Source organism: Chiloscyllium punctatum, chromosome 30, assembly GCF_047496795.1.
Source record: "Chiloscyllium punctatum isolate Juve2018m chromosome 30, sChiPun1.3, whole genome shotgun sequence".
Classification (NCBI taxonomy): domain Eukaryota; kingdom Metazoa; phylum Chordata; class Chondrichthyes; order Orectolobiformes; family Hemiscylliidae; genus Chiloscyllium; species Chiloscyllium punctatum.
Window position 1 is genome coordinate 27,302,171 of NC_092768.1, and position 22,962 is coordinate 27,325,132.

General features: G+C 43.1%; 1 protein-coding gene across 5 annotated transcripts; it reads right to left on the bottom strand.

Moving 5' to 3' along the window:
• Nucleotides 1-1,763: 1,763 nt before the first annotated feature.
• On the bottom strand, nt 1,764-10,251 carry LOC140455333 (FK506-binding protein-like). Of its 5 annotated transcripts, none has more exons than XM_072550111.1 (3): nt 9,637-10,251; nt 8,803-8,893; nt 1,764-3,343 (listed from the first exon to the last, which is right to left on the bottom strand). In XM_072550111.1, exon 3 carries the CDS (start codon nt 3,205-3,207, stop codon nt 2,278-2,280), a length of 930 nt encoding a protein of 309 aa, XP_072406212.1. In that variant the 5' UTR covers nt 3,208-3,343; nt 8,803-8,893; nt 9,637-10,251; the 3' UTR covers nt 1,764-2,277. The 5 variants fall into 5 exon arrangements, with proteins under 5 accessions (XP_072406212.1, XP_072406211.1, XP_072406210.1 ...); XM_072550110.1 differs by having other exon boundaries at nt 9,614-10,251; XM_072550109.1 differs by having other exon boundaries at nt 8,803-8,967; nt 9,614-10,251.
• Between the last annotated feature and the right edge of the window lie 12,711 nt (nt 10,252-22,962).

A 22,962-nucleotide genomic window follows, 5' to 3' on the forward strand; every position in this document is an offset into this window, starting at 1 on the left:
TTCTAAGTTGCTGATGGTATTTTATATACCGAGCCCTACATTTGGGGTAAATGTTCAATCTCTCACCCATAACTTTAACATGGAGCCTCCTCACAACTTTAGCTCTGTTATCTCTTTCTACAGCACCTATGCCTCAACTTTTATTAATCTAACATTGGCAATGCATTTGCTTATGTAAAGCTAGAAGGTAAGACCATAAGACACAGGAGCAGAAATTAGGATGTTCAGCCTAGAGTTTGCTCCGCCATTTAATAATGGCCAAATTCCATTCTCCTACTTTCTCTATACATAGATACTCAAGGACTTATGTATCTCAGTCTTAAATATACTCAATGATCTGGCCTCACAGCCTACTGCAACAATAAATTCACTATTCTCTGGCTGAAAACATTTCTCCTTATCTCCTTTCTAAAAAGGTCCTCCCTTTACGCTAAGGTCACACCCTCAGGCCTTAGTCTCTCCAGCCAATGGAAACATCTTCCCAACGCCTTATCTGTCCAGGAAAGGCATGAGAAAATGCAAATTAGTTGTGGAGATGATAGCTTACAACTTAACGTCTTGTCACATTCAATCATTTTATATCCACCTTCACTGAAGAGGGATGAAACTGTCAACATTGGAGTAAGAGAAAAGATTGTAAAGAAATTGGGTAGGAGGAAAATAGATAAAGGGAGAGGTTTTTAAAAGGACAGCAGAACATATGAGCAGAGGGTTAATATGGTGTGGAATGCACAACCAGAAAAGGAGGGGTAAATACTAAATTCAATTAAATATATTTTTAAAAGGAAGAGGGATAAAGTCTTAAGGGGATAAGAGACAGGGAGCTTGCACAGGCACATTGGGCTTAATGGTACAACATTCTATATTATGGGTCTAAGAGCATCATACCAAGGTGCAGGAATTCTGATCAGGCTCTTGGAATGTGCAGCAAATGGCATGCCAACAAGGAATTTCATCACCAGATGATCGAACACCAGAATGAAAGAGTTTCATTTCAATGTTAAGACAACACATACAAAACTCCTACCCAGCCTATAACAGAACCCAGGTATGCAACAGCTGTTGACCTGGCTGCAATGCCCGACATGAATATATTCAATTTGATGACGAGGGTAATTAACTCGTTGACAAGAATCCCGAGATCCATGAAGTTCCAGATATTCATAAGCAGTTGCGACCAAGAAGAGTCAACTAAGTAGAGTGACAGGGACGACTTTAATAAGTGTTATGAAGATGTGGGTGAACTATATCGTTTAAGAGAGAGTTAAAGCATCCAAATAGAAGAACCGAAAGCTGCCTGGTTGAGATAAGAAGTTTTGTTTTGTAAACCTTAATTGGGAGTTTTATCAGACAAGAATTATAGAAGTGAAGGTAAAAGATAGGCCAGAGTAAGAACTTGTGAATAGTTGTTAGTTAATTATTCGGTTATACATTAAGAAATAAATTTTTACTTTTTTGGCGACGGCTGCACAGGATAAATCTTTTGTGTTGCTTGTTTTAAATTAAGCAGGAGGGTTCAGCCAGTGTCGTAACATGAGCATGTTCTTCAACAGTGCAGTATATCAAGCAAACTTGCCATACTAAGTCCTTTCAGATAAAATGTGGGGCTAGAACATAATACCCAATCTAAACAGAATTTGCAATCAACCCCTATTCAGTTAAAATCACTGATGCAAATTTAATTCCTGTACTTTATTCACAAAACATATTCTAATCTATCTGGATTAAATATTCATCCACAAAACCACCTGACTTAATGGGAGTCATTGCACAGAATGTTTGGCAGTTTATTTAAAAGTTGACACTCTACATAACAGGTATCACAGTTGAAAATATCAAACATCCATACTTTCACGTAATAGGAGCTAGGCTCTTGGCAATACAGAAACTTCCCTCATCAGATAATTACATACTGACAAACTTCAGTAGTTACTTAGTGGGTTAATACAATCTACAATGAATTACAGTTCCAGTTAATTACTCAACCTCATTACACTTCAACTATTGTCTTCCCAGACTCAAATCATTCGTGATGACCAATTTTCATTATATGGAGAACCGTCTGGATTCATAAAAATGAATTTGTCTTATAAAGATGTGAAATCAGTTTTCTTGATCTCTTGTAAAACAATTTTATAGCATTATAACCCAAGACTCAATATAATTAATGAAACATCCTCTATACATTTATTAGTCCAAAACATGAAATTCTCCTGTGGTCAAGTGATACTCTGTTAATGAAAGAAATGTTTCTCCGATTCATCCTGATATGTACACTCAGATGAACAGCTTACTCATTGCTTTGCCCATTTTTTCATTTTGTGCCTTGATCTGTTCAATAAGAACTCGAAGTTGCGCTGCAGCAGCAGAGTTTGCTGGTTCCAATTTCAGTACTCGCTTCAAATCACGTTTGGCTTTGTCAAACTCATTAATGGAGGCATAGGCCTGACCCCTTCGGTACAGGCATTTCACAGAGTCTGGCTCAATCTCCAGTGCCTTTGAGCAGTTGTGGATGACATTTCTGTACTGCTTCTGTTTTATCTGACAGGCTGCCAGGTTTGAATACAAGGCCTTTCTGGCCTGGACATACTCCTTGGTTTTTTCAAGAGGCAAATCATATTTCACAGTCACCAGCAGCTTCAGAGATTTTGCATAACGTAGTGCAGCTCCAAAAAGATTCCCACTTTTAAAATGCTCAGTGGCTTTAGCTTTGTGATGCATAGCCATCTGCCATTTTTCCTCAAATCCAACTTCCCAGGAGTCCCGCTGGAGGGTGAACTCCTCCAGCTTCACAACCATTCTCAGTCCTTCCCTGCAATCTGTGAATGTTTTCATCAAATCTGGAACAGGGATTAGCTCACATTGCTCTCCCAAAAGCATTGTCTCAACACATTTCTCAACTAATTCTACAAACTGTGTATCAGTCTCACCAAGAATCAGCTCAACTGACTGATTGATCCCGTTTTGAAAATGGGTCCCTGCATCAAAACTGCTGGAGGGTTCCACGTCCACACAAACACGACACTTTGAACCTTCTTTGGGTTTATCGAGACCACTACCTCTCTGCAGAATTTTCTTCACGAAGGAACCATCTGGGCATGTCCAAGTGAAGGGTTCAGGATTAGTCTGTTCTTCTGTGGGAGCATTTTCTAGTCTATCACTGAGAGTAGTGGTTGCCAAGGTCTCATTCAATTGGCTTACTGCCATGACTCCACAATTTAAATTATTACTCCCATCTCACCACTGTGTATTATGTACGAATTTGACAGTACTGATGGCTCCGAAGTCCAATATGGAAATCAAAAGAGAAAATGCTGGAAAATCTCAGCAGGTCTGGCAGCATCTGTAAGGAGAGAAAATATGGAAATCAATGCACTCAAGAAGGACCTGCAGTTTACTTCTGAAAAATAAAATATCAATGATAAGGATTTAAAATAATGTTCACAACATTTCTGGAGCACACTGCTTCCTGTTCATGGCTTCTTAAAAAAAAAAAGATACCAGAAGTCTAGCACCGAAATACCAAAAAATGGAAAATGGGAAGCCTTCAGAAATGAGATAACGAGAATCCAGAGAAAGTATATTCCTGTTAGGTTGAAAGGAAAGACTGGTAGGTATAGGGAATGCTGGATGACTAAAGAAATTGAGGGTTTGGTTAAGAATCCAAAGAGGTTTTACAAATATATTCAGGACAAAAGGGTAACTAGAGAGAATAGGCCCCCTCAAAGATTAGCAAGGCAGCCTTTGTGTGGAGCCGCAGAAAATGGGGGGAGATACTAAATGAGTATATTGCATCAGTATTTACTGTGGAAAAGGATATGAAAGATATAGACTGTAAGGAAATAGATGGTGACATCTTGCAAAATATCCAGATTACAGAGGAGGAAATGCTGGATGCCTTGAAACGGTTAAAAGGTGGATAAATCCCCAGGACCTGAGCAGGTGTAACCTAGAACTCTGTGGGAAGCTAGAGAAGTGATTGCTGGGCCTTTTGCCGAGTTATTTGTATCATCGATAGTCACAGGTGAGGTGCCGGAAGACTGGAGGTTGGCTGACGTGGTGCCACTATTTAAGAAGGGTGGTAAGAACAAGCCAGGGAACTATAGACCAGTGAGCCTGACGTTGGTGGTGGGCAAGTTGTTGGAGGGAATCCTGAAGGACAGGATATACATGTATTTGGAAAGGCATGGACTGATTATGGATAGTCAACATGGTTTTGTGCATGGGAAATCATGTCTCACAAACTTGATTGAGTTTTTTGAAGAAGTAACAAAGAGGATTGATGAGGGCAGAGTAGTAGATGTGATCTATATGGACTTCAGTAAGGCGTTCAACAAGGTTCCCCATGGGAGACTGGTTAGCAAGGTTAGATCTCACGGAATATAGGGAGAACTAGCCATTTGGATACAGAACTGGCTCAAAGGTAGAAGACAGAGGGTGGGGGTGGAGGGTTGTTTTTCAGACCAGAGGCCTATGACCAATGGAGTGCCACAAGGATCAGTGCTGGGTCCTCAACTTTTTGTCATTTACATTAATGATTTGGATGAGAGCATAAGAGGTACAATTAGTAATTTTGCAGATTATACCAAAATTGGAGGTGTAGTGGACAGCGAAGAGAGTTACCTCTGATTACAACAGGATCTGGACCAGATGGGCCCAATGGGCTGAGAAGTGGCAGATGGAGTTTAATTCAGATAAATGCGAGGTGCTGCATTTTGGGAAAGCAAATCTTTGCAGGACTTATACACTTCATGGTAAGGTCCGAGACAGTCTTGCTGAACAGAGACCTTGGAGTGCAGGTTCATAGCTCATTGAAAGTGGAGTCGCAGGTAGCTAGGATAGTGAAGGCGGCGTTTGGTATACTTTCTTTATTGGTCAGAGTATTGAGTTACAGGAGTTGGGAGGTCATGTTGCAACTGTACAGGACATTGGTTGGGTCACTGTTGGAATATTGCGTGCAATTCTGGTCTCCTTCCTATTGGAAAGATGTTGTGAAACTTGAAAGGGTTCAGAAAAGATTTACAAGGATGCTGCCAGGGTTGGAGGAATTGAGCTACAGGGAGAGGCTTAACAGGCTGGGGCTATTTTCCCTGGAGCGTTGGAGGCTGAGAGGTGACCTTATAGAGGTTTACAAAATTATGAGGGGCATAGATAGGGTAAATAGGCAAAGTCTTTGCTCTGGGGTCGGGGAGTCCAGAACTAGAGGGTATAGGTTTAGGGTGAGGGGTCGGGTGCTGGCAGGTGGGACTAGATTGGGTTGGGATATCTGGTCGCTATGGACCGGTTGGACCTAAGGGTCTGTTTCAATGCTGTATATCGCTATGACTCTAAGTCACATGCACTGCAACATTTAAGATTGCTCATCATGATGTCATGAAGGCCAACTAGGCATGAGCAGTGATGATAACATCTCATAACGATAAAGGGAAAAAGCACCCAAATAACCACTCCATGCTTTGAATGCAGTTTTAAGCATGGCAGCTACCATGGCTTTTACCAGGGACATCAAATATCTGATGTGTGGTGCTAAATCATTCTAATATTTCCTCCTATAGTGTTCCAGCAAAGCCCAATGTAAGCTCGAGGAGCAGTGTTTTGTTTTCTGCTTATAAAATTTACAGCTTTCGGGACTCAATGTGGAGTTCAACAACTTCAGAGTATGAACATGGCCAGATCCTCCATTTTGAGAACATTCTTGCTCCACATGTGTCTTGATATCATGGTCTTGTTCTCAGATCTGACCTATTTTTAAACATTCACACCTATCAACTATATCTATTTTGCATAAATATTTCTCATTTACTACCATTAGCACTCCCTTTGCCTATGTTTGGGCACATTCTCCACTCGCTCCTCTTTCTCCTTGTCAATAGCATTACATTATTTTTCAACCCACAATCAGTTCCAAAGAAGAATCATTGGACTCAAAATGTTAACTCTATTTCTCTCCACAGACACTGCCAGACCTGAGTATATCTTTAATATTGTTTTATTTCAATCTCCATCATCTGCAACTTTTGTTTGTCTGTGTTGTCTCACACACTTTTCAAAAGTGTATCTGGGTAACATGCAAGAGATGGAACCCTGGCTGACCTTACATTTTTTGAAGGAAAATAGCCATTGCAGCAGCAGCAGTAAATTTACCACAGTGAATGTAAACTATACAATATAGTGCAACACCATGAAGTACGTGAGTAATCAGAACTGTTAAGAGTTACTGACTTGAAATATTAACTCCATTTCACTACCTACAGATGCTGTATGACTTCCTGACCAACCAGGTCCTACCTTGTACCTGTCTTCATCTATCCCCACTTCACTACCCTGCCCTCACTTCCCCCTTTATCTGCAGCTGCCCCCATACTCGCTCCCAATCCTGAAGGAGGGTTATACCAAAACATCGACTTCTTCACCTCCTGATGCTGCCTGGCTTGCTGTTTTCTTCCAGCCTCTTTGGATCCCAGAATTTGCAGTTTTTTTTGTCTCCTGAGTATTTATAGCATTTCTTCTTTTATTTCTAGCATTTTTGATATTTCACTTTTGTACCCATGATACAGGATTGTTTGCATATCAGAGGATAGTAGGCAGTGATAATCCCCAGCATTCCGGGGGGGGGGGGGGGGAAAAGGAGGAAATAACTGCATTCTTTTACTATCAGCAGAAGGAAGGAATAAGGACAGCCAATACAGACTTAACAGCAATTTTAAAGAGATGGGGATTTGGGGGTTGGAGGCATTGAGCGGGTATTATTGAAATGTGTCAGAACAAAATGAGAAAATTGACAACAAAACATTTGTAGTCCTGATAATGTAAATTGAGGTATGTGTATAGGAGGAAGGATGTTTATGGTAATCTTTAATAAGGTCTTGTTAGACCACAAGTAGAATATTGCATCCATTTGTTTCCCTCACTTTAAGAAGGATGAGCGAGTTCCTGCAAGGCTGCAGACAACATTCTCAGAATCGATCCAAGAATGAAGGATTTTAGCTAAAAGGTTGGGTGGTCAGCTATTTAGTGTAAACTAGGATCATGAGAGCAGGAGATGGGTCTAATGGACAAAATGAGATTGAGAAAGAGAGATAGGAAAGGAATTTGAGAAAGATGGTAGATTAGGATGAGTACCGACATCAGTATTTATAGACAATAGGTGCAAGAGTAGGCCATTCTGCCCTTCGAGCCAGCACCACCATTCATTATGATCATGTATTATAACAAGGCAGACCAGTGGGAGATATAGAACTTCAATCTCACCATTGTGCACTCTGTACAAATTTGACAGTACTGAAAGGAACTTTCATCAAGTCTGGAGCAGGGATTAGTTCACATTGCTCTCCCAAAGCTATCATCTCAACAAAGGCAGCTGATCAGATGGTATCGATCCAACAAATAATGAAATCCACAAACTGCTGGCAGTTATTGCTTAATGTTGTTCAAGACCTGAAACGTGATGCTTATGGTGATGTAATAAGGGGAGATTATTAATACATTCAAATGAAATTAGATGAGCACTTGAGAGAAATAAATATGCAGGGTTATGTGAACAGAACAGAGAAATATGACAAAGCTAGGATGGTCTCCACAGGGCAAATGATCTTTTTTAGGCTGTTATGTTCTGCATCTCTGACTCTTGTTGTGACCTTGCAGTCAGAAAACATAGGCACTGATTTACATACAAAGTTCACCTGACTGCATTACTGCACATGCTGGGAACTGTACTGGAAACAAAAAGTGCTGGAAATCACAGCAAGCCAGGCAGCATCCGTGGAGAGAAAGCAAGCTAACATTGAGAGTCTCGGTAACTCTTCATTTCCCCTCAGGCTAAACTGTTCCAAACTATCCAGCCTATGCAATCGTTTCTCTTGACAAATTCTCCATACCTAGCCACATCTTTGAAACTTCTTTCTGCTAATCCCGCTGTACCCTTTCCAGTAAATCATTCTTATTTATTGTTGTGGTTCTGTTCGCCACCATGAAACAACACGACCAGCTATCCTTAGTAGCCACACACATAGACGACAAGCAACATGAATTCGACTGGGACAACACTACCATTATAGGGCAAACCAAACAGAGAACAGCCAGGGAATTCCTAGAGGCATGGCACTCATCCACAGACTCTTATCAACAAACACATCGACCTGGACCCAATATACCGGCCACTGCAGCGGACAGCTCGAACTGACAACCGGAAGCGGCAGAGACAGGCCACTATAAATGCCGGAGGAAACAGCACAGAAGCGCTTCACAGGAGGCCCCCAAGCACTGAGGATGTCACCTAGACAGGGGACGAAAAGTTTACAAGACAAATCCCCAGCTCGGCGAACAGAACCACAGCAACGAGCACCCGAGCTACAAATCTTCTCCCAAAAACTTTGAATTCTTATTTATTTTCAGGAATCTGCATTTCAGAGTCCCTCTGCACTTTTCAATATTTTATTATTTACATTCCTTCAACTTATTTACCCTTCCCATATGAAATATTTATGGTTTCTGAAGGAAATTGTTTCTCATCCTGCTTCTCCAACCTAATCAGCATTCAAGAATCCTGGTGGAGGTCAGAACCAGAAAAACATTTGGCTTCCCTATGAGTGACATTTTTCCCACTGCGCAGGAGAAATTTGTTTTCTTTAATTTCAGAAGACATTTGATCTCTTATGAACAACCTTACAAATTATGAACAGGAGTAGGTTGTTCAAGCCCTTAAACCTACTCTACCATTCCAACTAGTTATATTTCAGAATTCCCAATTTGCAAAACATTCACACGATTGCAACAAAGTGGCAGAAAACCACCAATACTTACATGAGCAGCAATGACGGATTGGATTTGTTTCCCCTCACACGACCTACAAGTTCACATTACAGCAATACACTCACTGGAGGCAAGTATGCAGCTGCCATTATAGCACAAATGTAAGAGGTCAGGAAAACATAGAGAGCATGCATGAGAAAGATGTGCTACATTTACCTAGAAAAGATTTTAGAAGTAGCATAATTTTTAATTCTTCCAAACTAAAAAAAAAACACATTAAATAAAACTATAAAACAAGCTACCCTAAAATTGGAAATAAACAGATTATGCTTTTCATGTTGGGGTCACACCCCACGCTTGAATGTATTCCACAACCTCCAATAACATAATTACCTCCCATTTTGTTTAACCAACCCTCCTCTTTTCCTACAGGAAATAAACCCACCTTTCTTCCCTCAATAAATGCCCATCTGTATCCTAAATAAGAAACACCCTGCTCAGTTACCTTCCTCCTCAGCAAATATCCTACTCAGTAATAACCCCATCTCTCTTTGCCTCCAGTGGGGGCGGGGGATGGACGTGCAAACTCCGCACAGACCGCCGCCCAGAGGTTTGGAGTCGAAACCGGGTCCCTACACAAGCCACAGTGCCCACCCCTTTAAAAAGCCTGCGCTCGCTCTCATGAGAAAGTCCCATTCGCTGCACCTATTCCTCTCGTCCCCTCCCAGGCTTTGGGAAGCCCCCGCGTGCGGTTTTGTGCCAGCGAATCAGGGTCCTCCCCTCCCTGGGCGCGCGGACCCGCACAAACGACGATTCGAGATTCAAAAACAACCCCCGTTCCGCGAGCCCTCCCCGCCTTCACCTGTCACCGACCCCCCGACATACGGGGTCTCGTCGACGTCACTTCCTTAACGACGGGCCTTCGGTTGCCACGACGACACCGGCCTAACAGGCCTTCTTTCCCCACCCCGCCACCTCACTTAACTTCCCGTCAGGCTTACAGCTGAGCGGGGAAATGGACTCTAACCCGGGGCTCAGGCGAGGGGAAGGCGCGCCAGTCGAACTCAAGTGTTGGTCCTGGTGCCAGCTGTGCCCTCGCATGCCTGCCGCTCGCGGATGGCCTCGGGCGGGCACCGGGAGAGGCCTCGCTCTGGACAACGGCGGCCACAGCCAGGGAAGGGAGGGTAGCAGCCGCGCCGAGCGACCCCCTCCGCCGCGACCCGCCTGGACCTGTTAGCGGCTGCGTTTGGTCAGAGCGAGGCCCAGGAGCAGCAGCAGCAACGCCGTGGAAGGGTGGTTATCCAGCCTCCCTCCCTCCCCCCCAGCACCAGGGGCATGTGGGCACAAATCAGGAGTGCGGGGGGAAGGGCTGAAATGCAACCCAGAACTCGGGAGTGGCCCCTTCAAAATGCTGTGATCCAAGGAGAGAGAAACTCTTGACGAGAATGGAGCAAGGAGCTCACGATGTGATGTCTCGACTTTCCACACAGCAGCCCTGAAAAATCTAAAGCCAACTGTTCACTTCCTGCTTTGTCAAACAGGGAGCTGTTGTTGTTGCCAAAGGCACTCTCTCATTATATTGGCAAACACAAATAATCACGTTTCAAGCTGTGACTTTACCACGGTCCTGATTTTATCTGCGTATTTCTTCAGAGAGTAAGGACACGGCAGAGAATACTTAAAAGTAGAAAAGGTATACCATACCCATGCAACAAGTTTGGACATTGCTGGAGAAGCTGCAAATCTGAAATAAAGGCAGCAAATGCTAGAAATACTCAGCAGGTCTGGCAGTATCAATAGGGAGATAAACAGAATTAATTTTTCAGGTCGTGACTTTTTACGCCAGAAGATCGTTCAAGGCTGTATTGATGACTGCATCCAGTTATTTGTACTTAAGATGAATAATGCAAGACTCACTGTATGTAAGCCAATAGAGGCACAAAATCCTCATTTCATTGAAAAAATATCAAAATGTGGCAACATCCTTGTAAATCTTTTCTGAACCCTTTCACACCTCATAACATCTTTCCGATAGGAGGGAGATCAGAGTTGTATGCAATATTCCTAAAGTAGCGTAACCGATGTCCTGTGCAGTGCAACATGGCCTCCCAACTCCTGTACTCAATGCTCTGTCCAATAAAGGAAAGCATATCAAATACCTTCTTCACTGTTCTATCTATCTGTGACCTTGAAAGGTGCAGACTTAATGGGATAAGGGGCTTTTTTTCTATGTTGAAGACTCCTATGATTCTATAACAAAAGTCTCACATCTGTCTGCCAGAGATTACACATTCAATAGTCTGAAATTACTTTACATCCAATAATGTACTTGTGAAATGTAGCCTTTTGTGCAATGTAGGGAAATGCAATAATTAGTTTGTCCAAAAACATAAATAATGACCAAATCTTTTCTTCTTTAAAATTTTATTATTTCATGGGATGTGGGATTTGCTGGTTCTGCCAGCATTTATTGCCAATTCTTAGTTAGTCTTGAGGAACTGCTGCAGTCCATTTGGTGTTGGTGCACCCAGAAATGATGATTGTGAGATAAATGCTAGCTAAGGAGCGATGGAAAACTCTTCTGATTTTCATATAAATAGTGAGATGTTTTACATCGAACGGAGAAGGCAGATGTGCTCTCAATTTATAAATGCCCTTTTGAAGACACCACCTCCAAAGAATGCAGTGCTTCCTCACCTGTATGAGTGTTATCTGTTATGTGACAGTTGCAATGCTAATGGTCTTCAGATTATTTGCAGGAACTCTGTCTACTGACCTGTTTGACCGATTCCATTCCAATCTGCTATATGTGCTTACATTGGGCAATAAAAGAGTTGCTATTACTTACATACAAAATGTTCAATGTAATACTTTAATCATTGGCTAGATGAGCATTTATTGTCCGCCCCTAATTGCCCTTGAGAAGGTGGTAGTGAGCTACCTTCTTGAACCACTGCTGTCCATGGGGTGTGTGTATACCCACAGTGCTGGTAGGAATGGAACTCCAGGATTTAGACCCAGATGGAAGTAATGAAGATACAGCCACTTGATGTCAGTTTCAATATGTAAGTGCTAAAGGGCCACTGGAGATGTGATGCACCTCCCAGGAACAGGAAGAGAAGGATATCTAGTTTGAGGGAGCTAATACGCAGGTAGTTCATTTGAGGTAAATGTCCTGATTGACAATTTATTTGGTGAGGAAGAGCTTTTGACACTGTGGTGGGTCAATCCATACATTTCAGTTTTAACGTTTGAGATCTAATCCCTTTAATTTGGCCTACAGAAGCTGTATGAACAGGGAGAGCTTTAAGATCCCTGACCAAAAGTCCACTTGAAGCAAGCAATAAATAAATGTGGCTTTTATCTTCACCATCTTCTCTAAGCTCTAATTTCCACTTCCTATTGATATCCCAGTAAGTTGTCCACTTTAACCTTAGGTAAAAACAAGGACTGCAGATGCTGGAAACCAGAGTCTAGATTAGAGTGGTGCTGGAAAAGCACAGCAGGTCAGATAGCATCTGAGGAGCAGGAAAATCGACATTTTTGGGCAAAAGCACGTCTTCCGGAATAGAGGCAGGGTGCCTGCAGAGTGGGGAGATAAATGAGAGGGGGTGGGGAAAAAGTAGCACAGAGTACAATAGGTGAATGGGAGTGGGGATGGAGGTAATAGGTCAGAGAGGAGGGTGGGTGAAGGGAGCAAAGAGTACAATGGGTGAATGGGGTGGGGATGAAGGTGATAGGTCAGAGCAGAGGGTGGAGTGGATAGGTGGAAAGGAAGATAGGCAGGTAGGACAGGTCATCAGGCCGGTGCTGAGCTGGAAGGTGTGAGGTGGGGGAAGGGGAAATGAGGAAAATGGTGAAATCCACATTGATGCCATGGGGCTGAAGTGTTCTGAGGCAGAAGATGTTCTTCCTCCAGACGTTGGGTGGTGAAGGAGCATTGGTGGAGGAGGCCTAGGACCTGCATGCCCTCAGCAGAGTGGGAGGGGGAGTTGAAATGTTGGGCCACAGGATGGTGGGGTTGATTGGTGCAGGTGTCCTGGAGATGTCCCTAAAGCGCTCTGCTAGGAGGCGTCCAGTCCCCCCAGTGTAGAGGAGACCGCATCAGGAGCAACGGATACAACAGGTAAAACTCTGATGGATGTGGAAGTCTCCTTTGGGGCCTTGAATGGAGGTGTGAGCGCAGGTTTTGCAATTCCTGCGGTGGCATAGAAAGGGAGGGTGCGATGTTGGGGGTCGTGGACCTGACTAGGTAGTCATGGAGGGAACAGTCTTTGTGGAAAGCGGAAATTGGTGGGGACTCTATGCTACTTTCTCCCCATCCCCACTCCCCTCTCATTTATCTCTCCACTCTGCAGGCACCCTGCCTCTGTTCTTGATGAAGGGCTTTTGCCTGAAACGTCAATTTTCCTGCTCCTCGGTTGCTGCCTGACCTGCTGTGCTTTTCCAGCACCACTCTAATCTACACTTTAACCTTAGTCAGTCATCAACTGTTTCCGGGATTCAGGGATTGGGAGAGTGGAGGGGACTGAGGTAGCAGAATGGTGTCTTTTGTTTGTCTATGATCCAAGTGTTTTGTGACATCTAGGAAGAAAAATGTGCATGCCTGAATCCTGAATGATGATTATGTATTCCCAGGTACAGTAAGACAATATTAAAATGGCCAATTGAAACATAAGGGTCAAACTTGCTTGCCCATAGCCTGAATCCCAGGTTTGTAAAAGATGACCTATTCACATATCCCTAGAGCTCATCAGCACTGGATGCAATGTAACAGTGCAAGCACTGCAATAGTACACTGGGGAGGCAGTGACGAGTAATATTGTCGCTGGCTAGCAAGTGCAGAGACTCAGATTATACTCTGGTGACCTGAATTACAAAGCTGGTGACCATATAACCACTGTTGATTATCACGAAACAAAAATCTAATGTCCCTCAGGGAAGGGGAAATCTGCTGTCCTTGTCTGGCCTGTCCTATACATGACTCTAGACACACAGCAATTCTTAACTGCCCTCTGGCTCAATCTTGATAAACAATAAAGGATTGTTACCTAGTGCTTAATAACTATGAAATCACATAGTTTCACAAAAGAACTTTATGAAAACATAACAGGAAGTACACATTACTATTAGTTACATAGACTTCACACTTACAACTGTCACTGCAAAACTGCTTAAAGACTGGAAACAATTGGCTAACTCCTCTTGGAAACAGTCCGATATATCCTGCTAGGCAGAACCTGTTTCATGATGTTAGTTATGAGGTACTATCAGCCCTTTAAAATTTCCAATAGAATCAAACGAATCTGGGTCAAAGTTTGTCATGTCATAGATGGACTTGATGTTGTGGTCTGAAATCTTTAGTTTTGGAATTGGGCATTGATTACCTCATGGATCATTATGATATGTACATCTGTACATGCTGTTAGACCAGTGATAGAAAGTTTCATTGTATCAAAAACATAAATGTTTTCAGGTGTCCACCCTGAGGAGCGATTTAAAATGAACATGGAATGGCTTATGCCCGAAATGTCAATTCTCCTGTTCCTTTGATGCTGCCTTGACCTGCTGCGCTTATCCAGCAACACATTTTTGAGCTCTGATCTCCAGTATCTGCAGTCCTCACTTTCTCCATGGATGTCAGATCCATTGTCAGCAATTAGTTTATGGACTGCACCGCACTGTGCCAGTGAGCTGACTACATTTCATCTAAGCTGCATTAAGGGTAGATATTAGCACTTCCATCAATCTTTGAAACGTAACTCATGTATGGAGGTAAAGTTTTCAGATTTTCTGACAACATCTATGTATCAAACTGAATGTATGTAATGCATACCTGGAGTCTGCAAGCTGTTACTTCCTAGACTTTGTTGACATGTTTGCATAACATGGATAGATATTTGGAAACATCTTTCACATTGTTCCTCAGTTGAATCTGCTTCACATGTTGCTGTGGAGCATTGTGTTGCACTTTGGTTTTCCCTATGCACTTGGACTTCTTGAATACCGCAACTTAATGTGCTCTTGTAGAATATAATATGTTTCACAAACTGCTGGATACTGTTTTGGTGGATGAGACAATCCACAATTTGGATGTTTTGATGTTCATGTTGACAGCTACAATAGTAGTTGCAGAGTCAAGTACCTATAAATGTTGCTGTTCCGCTATAATTGCTTCATATTTGTCCTTCAAGCAGTGTATCAAGGTTTTAATCTTTAGGTTTGCCCAAAGTGTGTTTTGGAAAGAATTAATGAGTGCTGAGGCAATAATCATTTTCATCAGCACATCATCAAAGTCAGCTTCAGTGAAATCACATTCTCTCTCTTAGCACCGGTATCTGACTATGAATTGGCCAATGTTTTCACCAGGCTGTTAGTGGTATGACATAAACTCAAGGCTACGAATCTTGAATTTGACTGTGAGTTAAGGTGATCTCCTAGGACTTGAAAAATTTCTCTAGATCTTTGTGGTCGTCACTTGAAATACAGAACATTTAATTCTTTTCAATTCTTTGTTCCTCAAAGTGATAAGATGTTTGGCAGCCTATTTCTCATTGTCTCTGATCTGTTGATCCATAAAATTAAGATTCATTCTTTAAATAACAAATTCAAATAGAATGCTGCTGGAATGCCATGATCAGATGTATGCTTTGCATCATTGCTGTGCTTCTTTGTGTTCTTTCAAGTTGCAAGTAAAGATTTCTGCTTTAACAATTGCAAACTTGTGCCTATAGGTGGCATTCACACCCGAAGAAAGACACATGTAGCCACATTTGAGAAAATTACATGGTGGACCATAAGACTATACTAGATAGAAACAGAAATAAACCATTTGGCCCACCGAGTTTGTTCTATCATTGAGATTAAAGCTAATCTGACAACTCTACATTCCTGCCTTTTACCCATAATGTTTGTTTTTAGTACAGACTAAAATTCTGTCTCTCCCCATCTTGAGTGTACTTAATGCCCAACCTCAGCGGTCCTCGGCGAAAAAAAAATTCTACAGCTTCACTATCCACTGAGAGATGGAATTCCTCCACACTCCTGCCGTAACTGGTTAACCCCTTATTCTGAGCATATGCCTTCTGGCCCTACAGTCTTCCACGAGTGGCAACAACCTTTCCACATCTACCCCGTCAGACTCTTGAGGAAACTTGCATGTTTCATAATCACATTCTCATTTGTTAAACTCCAATGAGCACAGACCCAAACTGTTCAACTAGTGCCTTCCATAGTTTTAGCAAGATTAGCCAATTTTGATATTCCATTTCCTTTGAAATAATGGCCAGCATTTCATGAGAGGCCCATCAATCACTATATATAAGTGATATATAATCATTATATAAGATTATCAGAGGGTTATATAGGGTGAGCCTTTGTCCAAGAATGGTGATGGCGAGCATGAGGGGGCATAGCTTTATATTGGGGGGTGATAGAGAAAGGACAGATGTCAGAGGTAGTTTCTTTACTCAGAGAGTAGTAAGGGTATGGAATGCTTTGCCTGCAACAGTAGTAGATTCGCCAACTTTAAGTTCATTTAAGTCGTCATTGGACAATCATATGGACGTACATGGAATAGTGTAGGTTAGATGGGCTTAGATTGGTATGATAGGTCGGCGCAACATCGAGGGCCGAAGGGCCTGTACTGCGCTGTTCTATGTTTCTATGTTCTCTAGCTTCCCACAGAGTTCTAGGGTACACCTGATCAGGTCCTGGGGATTTATCCACCTTTAACTGTTACGACACATCCAGCAATTCCTCCTCTGTAATCTGGACATTTTGCAAGAAGTCACCATCTATTTCCCTACAGTCTATATTTTCCACATCCTTTTCCACAGTAAATACTGATGCAAAATATTCATTTAGTATCTCCCCCATTTTCTGTGGCTCCACATAACGGTCACCTTGCTGATCTTTGAGGGGCCCAATTCTCTCCCTAGTTATCCTTTTGTCCTTAATGTATTTGTAAAAACCCTTTGGATTCTCCTTAATTCTATTTGCCAAAGTTATCTCATGTCCCTTTTTTGCCCTCCTGATTTCCCTCTTAAGTATACTCCGACTGCCTTTACACTCTTCTAAGGATTCACTCAATCTATCTTGTCTATACCTGACATATGCTTCCTTCTTTTTCTTAACCAAACCCTCAATTTCTTTTGTCATCAGCATTCCCTATACCTACCAGCCTTCCCTTTAACCCTGACAGGAATATACTTTCTCTGGATTCTTGTTATCTCATTTCTGAAGGCTTCCCTTTTTCCAGGCTTCCCTTTTTCCAGCCGTCCCTTTACCATAAGACCACAAGACATAGGAGCGGAAGTAAGGCCATTCAGCCCATCGAGTCCACTCCGCCATTCAATCATGGCTGATGGGCATTTCAACTCCACTTACCCGCATTCTCCCTGTAGCCCTTAATTCCTTGTGACATCAAGAATTTATCAATTTCTGCCCTGAAGACATTTAGCATCCCAGCCTCCACTGCACTCTGCAGCAATGAATTCCACAGGCCCACCACTCTCTGGCTGAAGAAATGTCTCTGCATTTCTGTTCTGAATTTACCCCCTCTAATTCTAAGGCTGTGTCCACAGGTCCTAGTCTCCTCGCCTAATGGAAACAATTTCCTAGCGTCCACCCGCTCCAAGCCATGTATTATCTTGTAAGTTTCTATTAGATCTCCCCTTAATCTTCTAAACTCCAATGAATACAATCCCAGGATCCTCAGCCGTTCCTCATATGTTAGACCTACCATTCCAGGGATCATCCGTGTGAATCTCCGCTGGACACGCTCCAGTGCCAGTATGTCCTTCCTGAGGTGTGGGGAACAAAACTGGACATAGTACTCCAAATGGGGCCCAACCAGAGCTTTATAAAGTCTCAGTAGCACAACGGTGCTTTATATTCCAACCCTCTTGAGATAATTGACAACATTGCATTCACTTTCTTAATCATGGACTCAACCTGCATGTTTACCTTTAGAGAATCCTCAACTAGCACTCCCAGATCCCTCTGTACTTTGGCTTTACGAATTTTCTCACCGTTTAGAAAGTAGTCCATGTTTGTATTCTTTTCTCCAAAGTGCAAGACCTCGCATTTGCTCACATAAAATTCCATCAGCCATTTCCTGGACCACTCTTCCAAACTGTCTAGATCCTCTGCAGCCTCCCCACTTCCTCAGTACTACCTGCCTGTCCACCTAACTTTGTATCATCGGCAAACTTCGCTAGAATGCCTCCAGTCCCTTCATCCAGATCATTAATATATAATGCGAACAGCTGCGGCCCCAACACTGAACCCTGTGGGACACCGCTTGCCACTGGCTGCCATTCAAAAAAAGAACCTTTTATCCCAACTCTCTGCCTTCTGTCAGACAGCCAATCCTCAATCCATACCAGTAGCTCACCTCAAACACCATGGGCCCTCACCTAATCAGCATCCTCCCATGTGGCACCTTATCAAAGGCCTTTTGGAAGTCTAGGTAGACCACATCCACTGGGTTTCCCCGGTCTAACCTACTTGTCACCTCTTCAAAGAACTCCAACAGGTTTGTCAGGCATGGTATCAGCAATAACATTAGCAAATTTGCTGATGATACAAAGCTGGGTGGTAGGGTGAAATGTGATGAGGATGTTAGGAGATTACAGGGTGACCTGAACAAGTTAGGTGAGTGGGCAGATGCATGGCAGATTCAGTTTAATGTGGATAAATGTCTGGTTATCCACTTTGGTGGCAAGAACAGGAAGGCAGATTACTACCTCAATGGTATCAAATTAGGTAAAGGGGCTGTTCAGAGAGATCTGGGTGTTCTTGTCCACCAGTCAATGAAGGCAAGCATGCAGGTACAGCAGGTCGTGAAGAAGGCTAATAGCATGCTGGCCTTCATAACAAGAGGAATTGAGTATAGAAGCAAAGAGGTGCTTCTGCAGCTGTACAGGGCCCTGGTGAGACCACACCTGGAGTACTGTGTACAGTTCTGGTCTCCAAATTTGAGGAAAGACATTCTGGCTATTGAGGGAGTGCAGCATAGGTTCACGAGGTCAATTCCTGGAATGGCAGGATTGCCTTACATGGAAAGACTGAAGCGACTGGGCTTGTATACCCTTGAGTTTAGAAGACTGAGAGGGGATCTGATTGAAACGTATAGGATTATGAAAGGATTGGACACTCTGGCAGGAGGAAACATATTTCCGCTGATGGGGGAGTGCCGAACCAGAGGACACAGCTTAAAAATACGGGGTAGACCATTTAGGACAGAGATGAGGAGAAACTACTTCACCCAGAGAGTGGTGGCTGTGTGGAATGCTCTGCCCCAGAGGGCAGTGGAGGCCCAGTCTCTGGATTCATTTAAGAAAGAATTGGATAGAGCTCTTAAAGATAGTGGAGTCAAGGGCTATGGAGATAAGGCTGGAACAGGATACTGATTGGGAATGATCAGCCATGATCATATTGAATGGTGGTGCAGGCTCGAAGGGCTGAATGGCCTACTCCTGCATCTATTGTCTATTGTCTATTGACTTCCTCTTACTAAATCCATGTTGACTTGTTCTAATCTGACCCTGCTCTTCCAAGAATTTAGAAACCTCATCCTTAATGACGGATTCTAGAATTTTACCAACAACCGAGGTTAGGCTAATTGGCCTATAATTTTCCATCTTTTGTCTTGATCCTTTCTTGAACAAGGGGGTTACAACAGCGATCTTCCAATCATCCGGGACTTTCCCTGACTCCAGTGACTTTTGAAAGATCTCAACCAATGCCTCCACTATTTCCTCAGCCACCTCCCTCAGAACTCTAGGATGTCGCCCATCGGGGCCAGGAGATTTATCAATTTTAAGACCTTTTAGCTTTTCTAGCACTTTCTCTTTTGTAATGGCAACCATACTCAACTCAGTCCCCTGACTCCCTTTAATTGTTGGAATATTACTCATGTCTTCCACTGTGAAGACTGATGCAAAGTACTTATTAAGTTCTCCTACTCTTTCCTTATCTCCCATCACTAGGCTTCCAGCATCAGTTTGAAGTGGCCCAATGTCTACTTTTGCCTGTCGTTTGTTTCTTATGTATTGAAAGAAACTTTTACTATCATTTCTAATATTACTGGCTAGCCTACCTTTATATTTGATCCTCTCCTTCCTTATTTGTCTCTTTGTTATCCTCTGTTTGTTTTTGTAGCCTTCCCAATCTTCTGATTTCCCAGTGCTCTTGGCCACTTTATAGGATCTCTCTTTTTCTTTGATAGATTTCCTGACTTTCTTTGTCAGCCATGGCTGTCTAATCCCTCCCCGGATAATCTTTCTCTTCTTGGGGATGAACCTCTGTACAGTGTCCTCAATTTTACCCACAAACTCCTGCCATTTTTGCTCTACTGTCTTCCCTGCTAGGCTCTGCTTCCAGTCTATTTTCGTCAATTCCTCTCTCATGCCCTCATAATTACCTTTATTTGACTGTAACACCATTACATCCAATTTTGCCTTCTCTCTTTCAAACTCCAGACTGAACTCTACCATATTATGATCGCTGCTTCCTAAGCATTCCCTTACTTTAAGATTTTTTCTAAAGTCTGGTTCATTACATAGCACTAGGTCCAGAATAGCCTGCTCCCTTGTGGGCTCCATGACAAGCTGTTCCAAAAAGCCATCCTGTAAGCATTCCATGAATTCCCTTTCTTTTGATCCACTGGCAACATTATTTACCCAGTCCACCTGCATATTGAAGTCTCCCATGATCACTGTGACCTTGCCTTTCTGACATGCCTTCTCTATTTCCTGGTACATGTTGCGCCCCTGGTCCTGACCACTGTTAGAAGGTCTGTAGCTAACACCCACTATGGTTTTTTTGCCTTTGTGTTTCCTCAATTCCACCCACACAGACTCCACATCATCCGACGCTATATCATTCAGTGCCATAGATTTAATTTTGTTCTTAACTAACAAGGCAACCCCGCCCCCTCTGCCCACCTCCCTGTCTTTTCGATAAGTTGAAAACCCTTGGATGTTTAACTGCCAGTCCTGACCCCCCTGTAACCCCGTCTATGTGATGCCTACCACATCATAATCATTCACGATGATCTGTGCCATTAGTTCATCTGCTTTGTTACGAATGCTATGAGCGTTCAGGTAAAGTACCTTAATGCTAACTTTCTTATCATTAGAGATATTGGATGTCCTAAGTTATCCTCCCTTTTACTGTGTGCAGTTCTGGTCGCCTCACTTTAGGAAAGATGTGGAAGCTTTGGAGAGGGTGCAGAGAAGATTTACCAGGATGTTGCCTGGAATGGAGAGTAGGTCGTACGAGGATAGGTTGAGAGTTCTCGGCCTTTTCTCGTTGGAACGGCGAAGGATGAGGGGTGACTTGATAGAGGTTTATAAGATGATCAGCGGAATAGATAGAGTAGACAGTCAGAAACTTTTTCCCCGGGTACAACAGAGTGTTACAAGGGGACATAAATTTAAGGTGAAGGGTGGAGGTATAGGGGAGATGTCAGGGGTGGGTTCTTTACCCAGAGAGTGGTGGGGGCATGGAATGCGCTGCCCGAGGGAGTGGTAGAGTCAGATTCATTGGCGACCTTTAAGCGGCATTTGGATAGGTACATGGATGGGTGCTTAATCTAGGATAGAAGTTCGGCACAACATCGTGGGCCGAAGGGCCTGTTCTGTGCTGTATTGTTCTATGTTCTATGTTCTATGTTTTTTGCTGCTTTCCCAGTCTGTCTCAAGTTTAAATCTGCCTGCACATATGCTATCCTGCCGCTTATCTTTCCATTTAACTCCATACTCCCTGTCGCTTTCACTTTTCCTTCCCCCCAACTCAGAAGTTTAAAGTCTTACTGACCACCCTATTTATCCTCTTCGCTAGAACATTGGTACCTGATCGGTTCAGGTGGACACCGTCCCAACGGTACAGATCCCCCCGATTCCAAAACTGATGCCAATGCCCCATGAAGTGGAATCCCTCTTTCCCACACCAATCCCTTAGCCATGTGTTTACTTCCCTAATTTTCTTATCCCTATGCCAATTGGCACATGGCTCGGGCAGTAATCCGGAGATTATGACCCTTGAGGGCCTGTATTTCAATTTCCTTCTTAGTGCTCACTAATCCCCAAAGAGGTCCTCCACCCTAGCTTTGCCTATGTTGTTAGTCCCAACGTGGACCACAACAATTGGATCCTCCCCCTCCCGCTCCAATATCCTTTCAAGCCGGTCAGAGATGTCCCGCACCCTGGCACCGGGTAGGCAACACACCATGTGAGACTCCCGATCCGGCTTGCAAAGGATACTATCTCCCCCCTAATTATAGAATCCCCTATAACAACTACTTGTCTTTTTTCTCCCCTCCTCTTGAATGGCCTTCTGCACCATGGTGCCGTGGTCAGCTGGCTCATCCTGTCTAGAGCCCTTTTCCTCATCCATACAGGGAGCAAGAATCTCATACCTGTTGGACAAGGTCAAGGGCTGAGGCGCCTGTACTCCTGAACTCAGGTTCCCCCTACCTGCCTCACTTACAGTCACATTCTGTGAACATCTGCCTCCTATCAGCTTTCGAAGGTTCTTGCCTAATACCGTCAAAATTGGCCTTTCTCCAATTTAGAACTTCAACTTTTGGATCTGGTCTATCCTTTTCCATCATGATTTTAAAACAAATAGAATTATGGTTGCTAACCCCAAAGTGCTCCCCCACTGACACCTCAGCCACCTGCCCTGCCTTATTTCCCACGAGTAGGTCAAGTTTTGCACCTTCTCTAGTAGGTACATCCACATACTGAATCAGAAAATTGTCTTGTACACACTTAAGAAATTCCTCTCCATCCGAACCTTTAACACTATGGCAGTCCCAGTCAATGTTTGGAAAGTTAAAATCCCCTACCATAACTAACCTATTATTCTTACAGATAATTGAGATCTCCTTACAAGTTTGTTTCTCAATTTCCCTCTGACTATTGGGGGGTCTATAATACAATCCCAATAAGGTGACCATCCCTTTCTTATTTCTCAGTTCCACCCAGAAAACTTCCCTGGATTTATTTCTGGGAATATGCTCCCTCAGCACAGCTGTAATGCTATCCCTTATCAAAAATGCCACTCCCCTTCTATCCTTCTTGTAGCATTTGTATCCTGGAACATTAAGCTGCTAGTCCTGCCCATCCCTGAGCCGTGTTTCTGTAATTGCTATGATATCCCAGTCCCATGTTCCTAACCATGCCCTGAGTTCATCACCCT

What these genes read in the sequence shown, in the direction of transcription:
- LOC140455333 (XM_072550111.1), bottom strand. Translation starts at nt 3,207, where the DNA reads ATGGCAGTAAGCCAATTGAATGAGACCTTGGCAACCACTACTCTCAGT.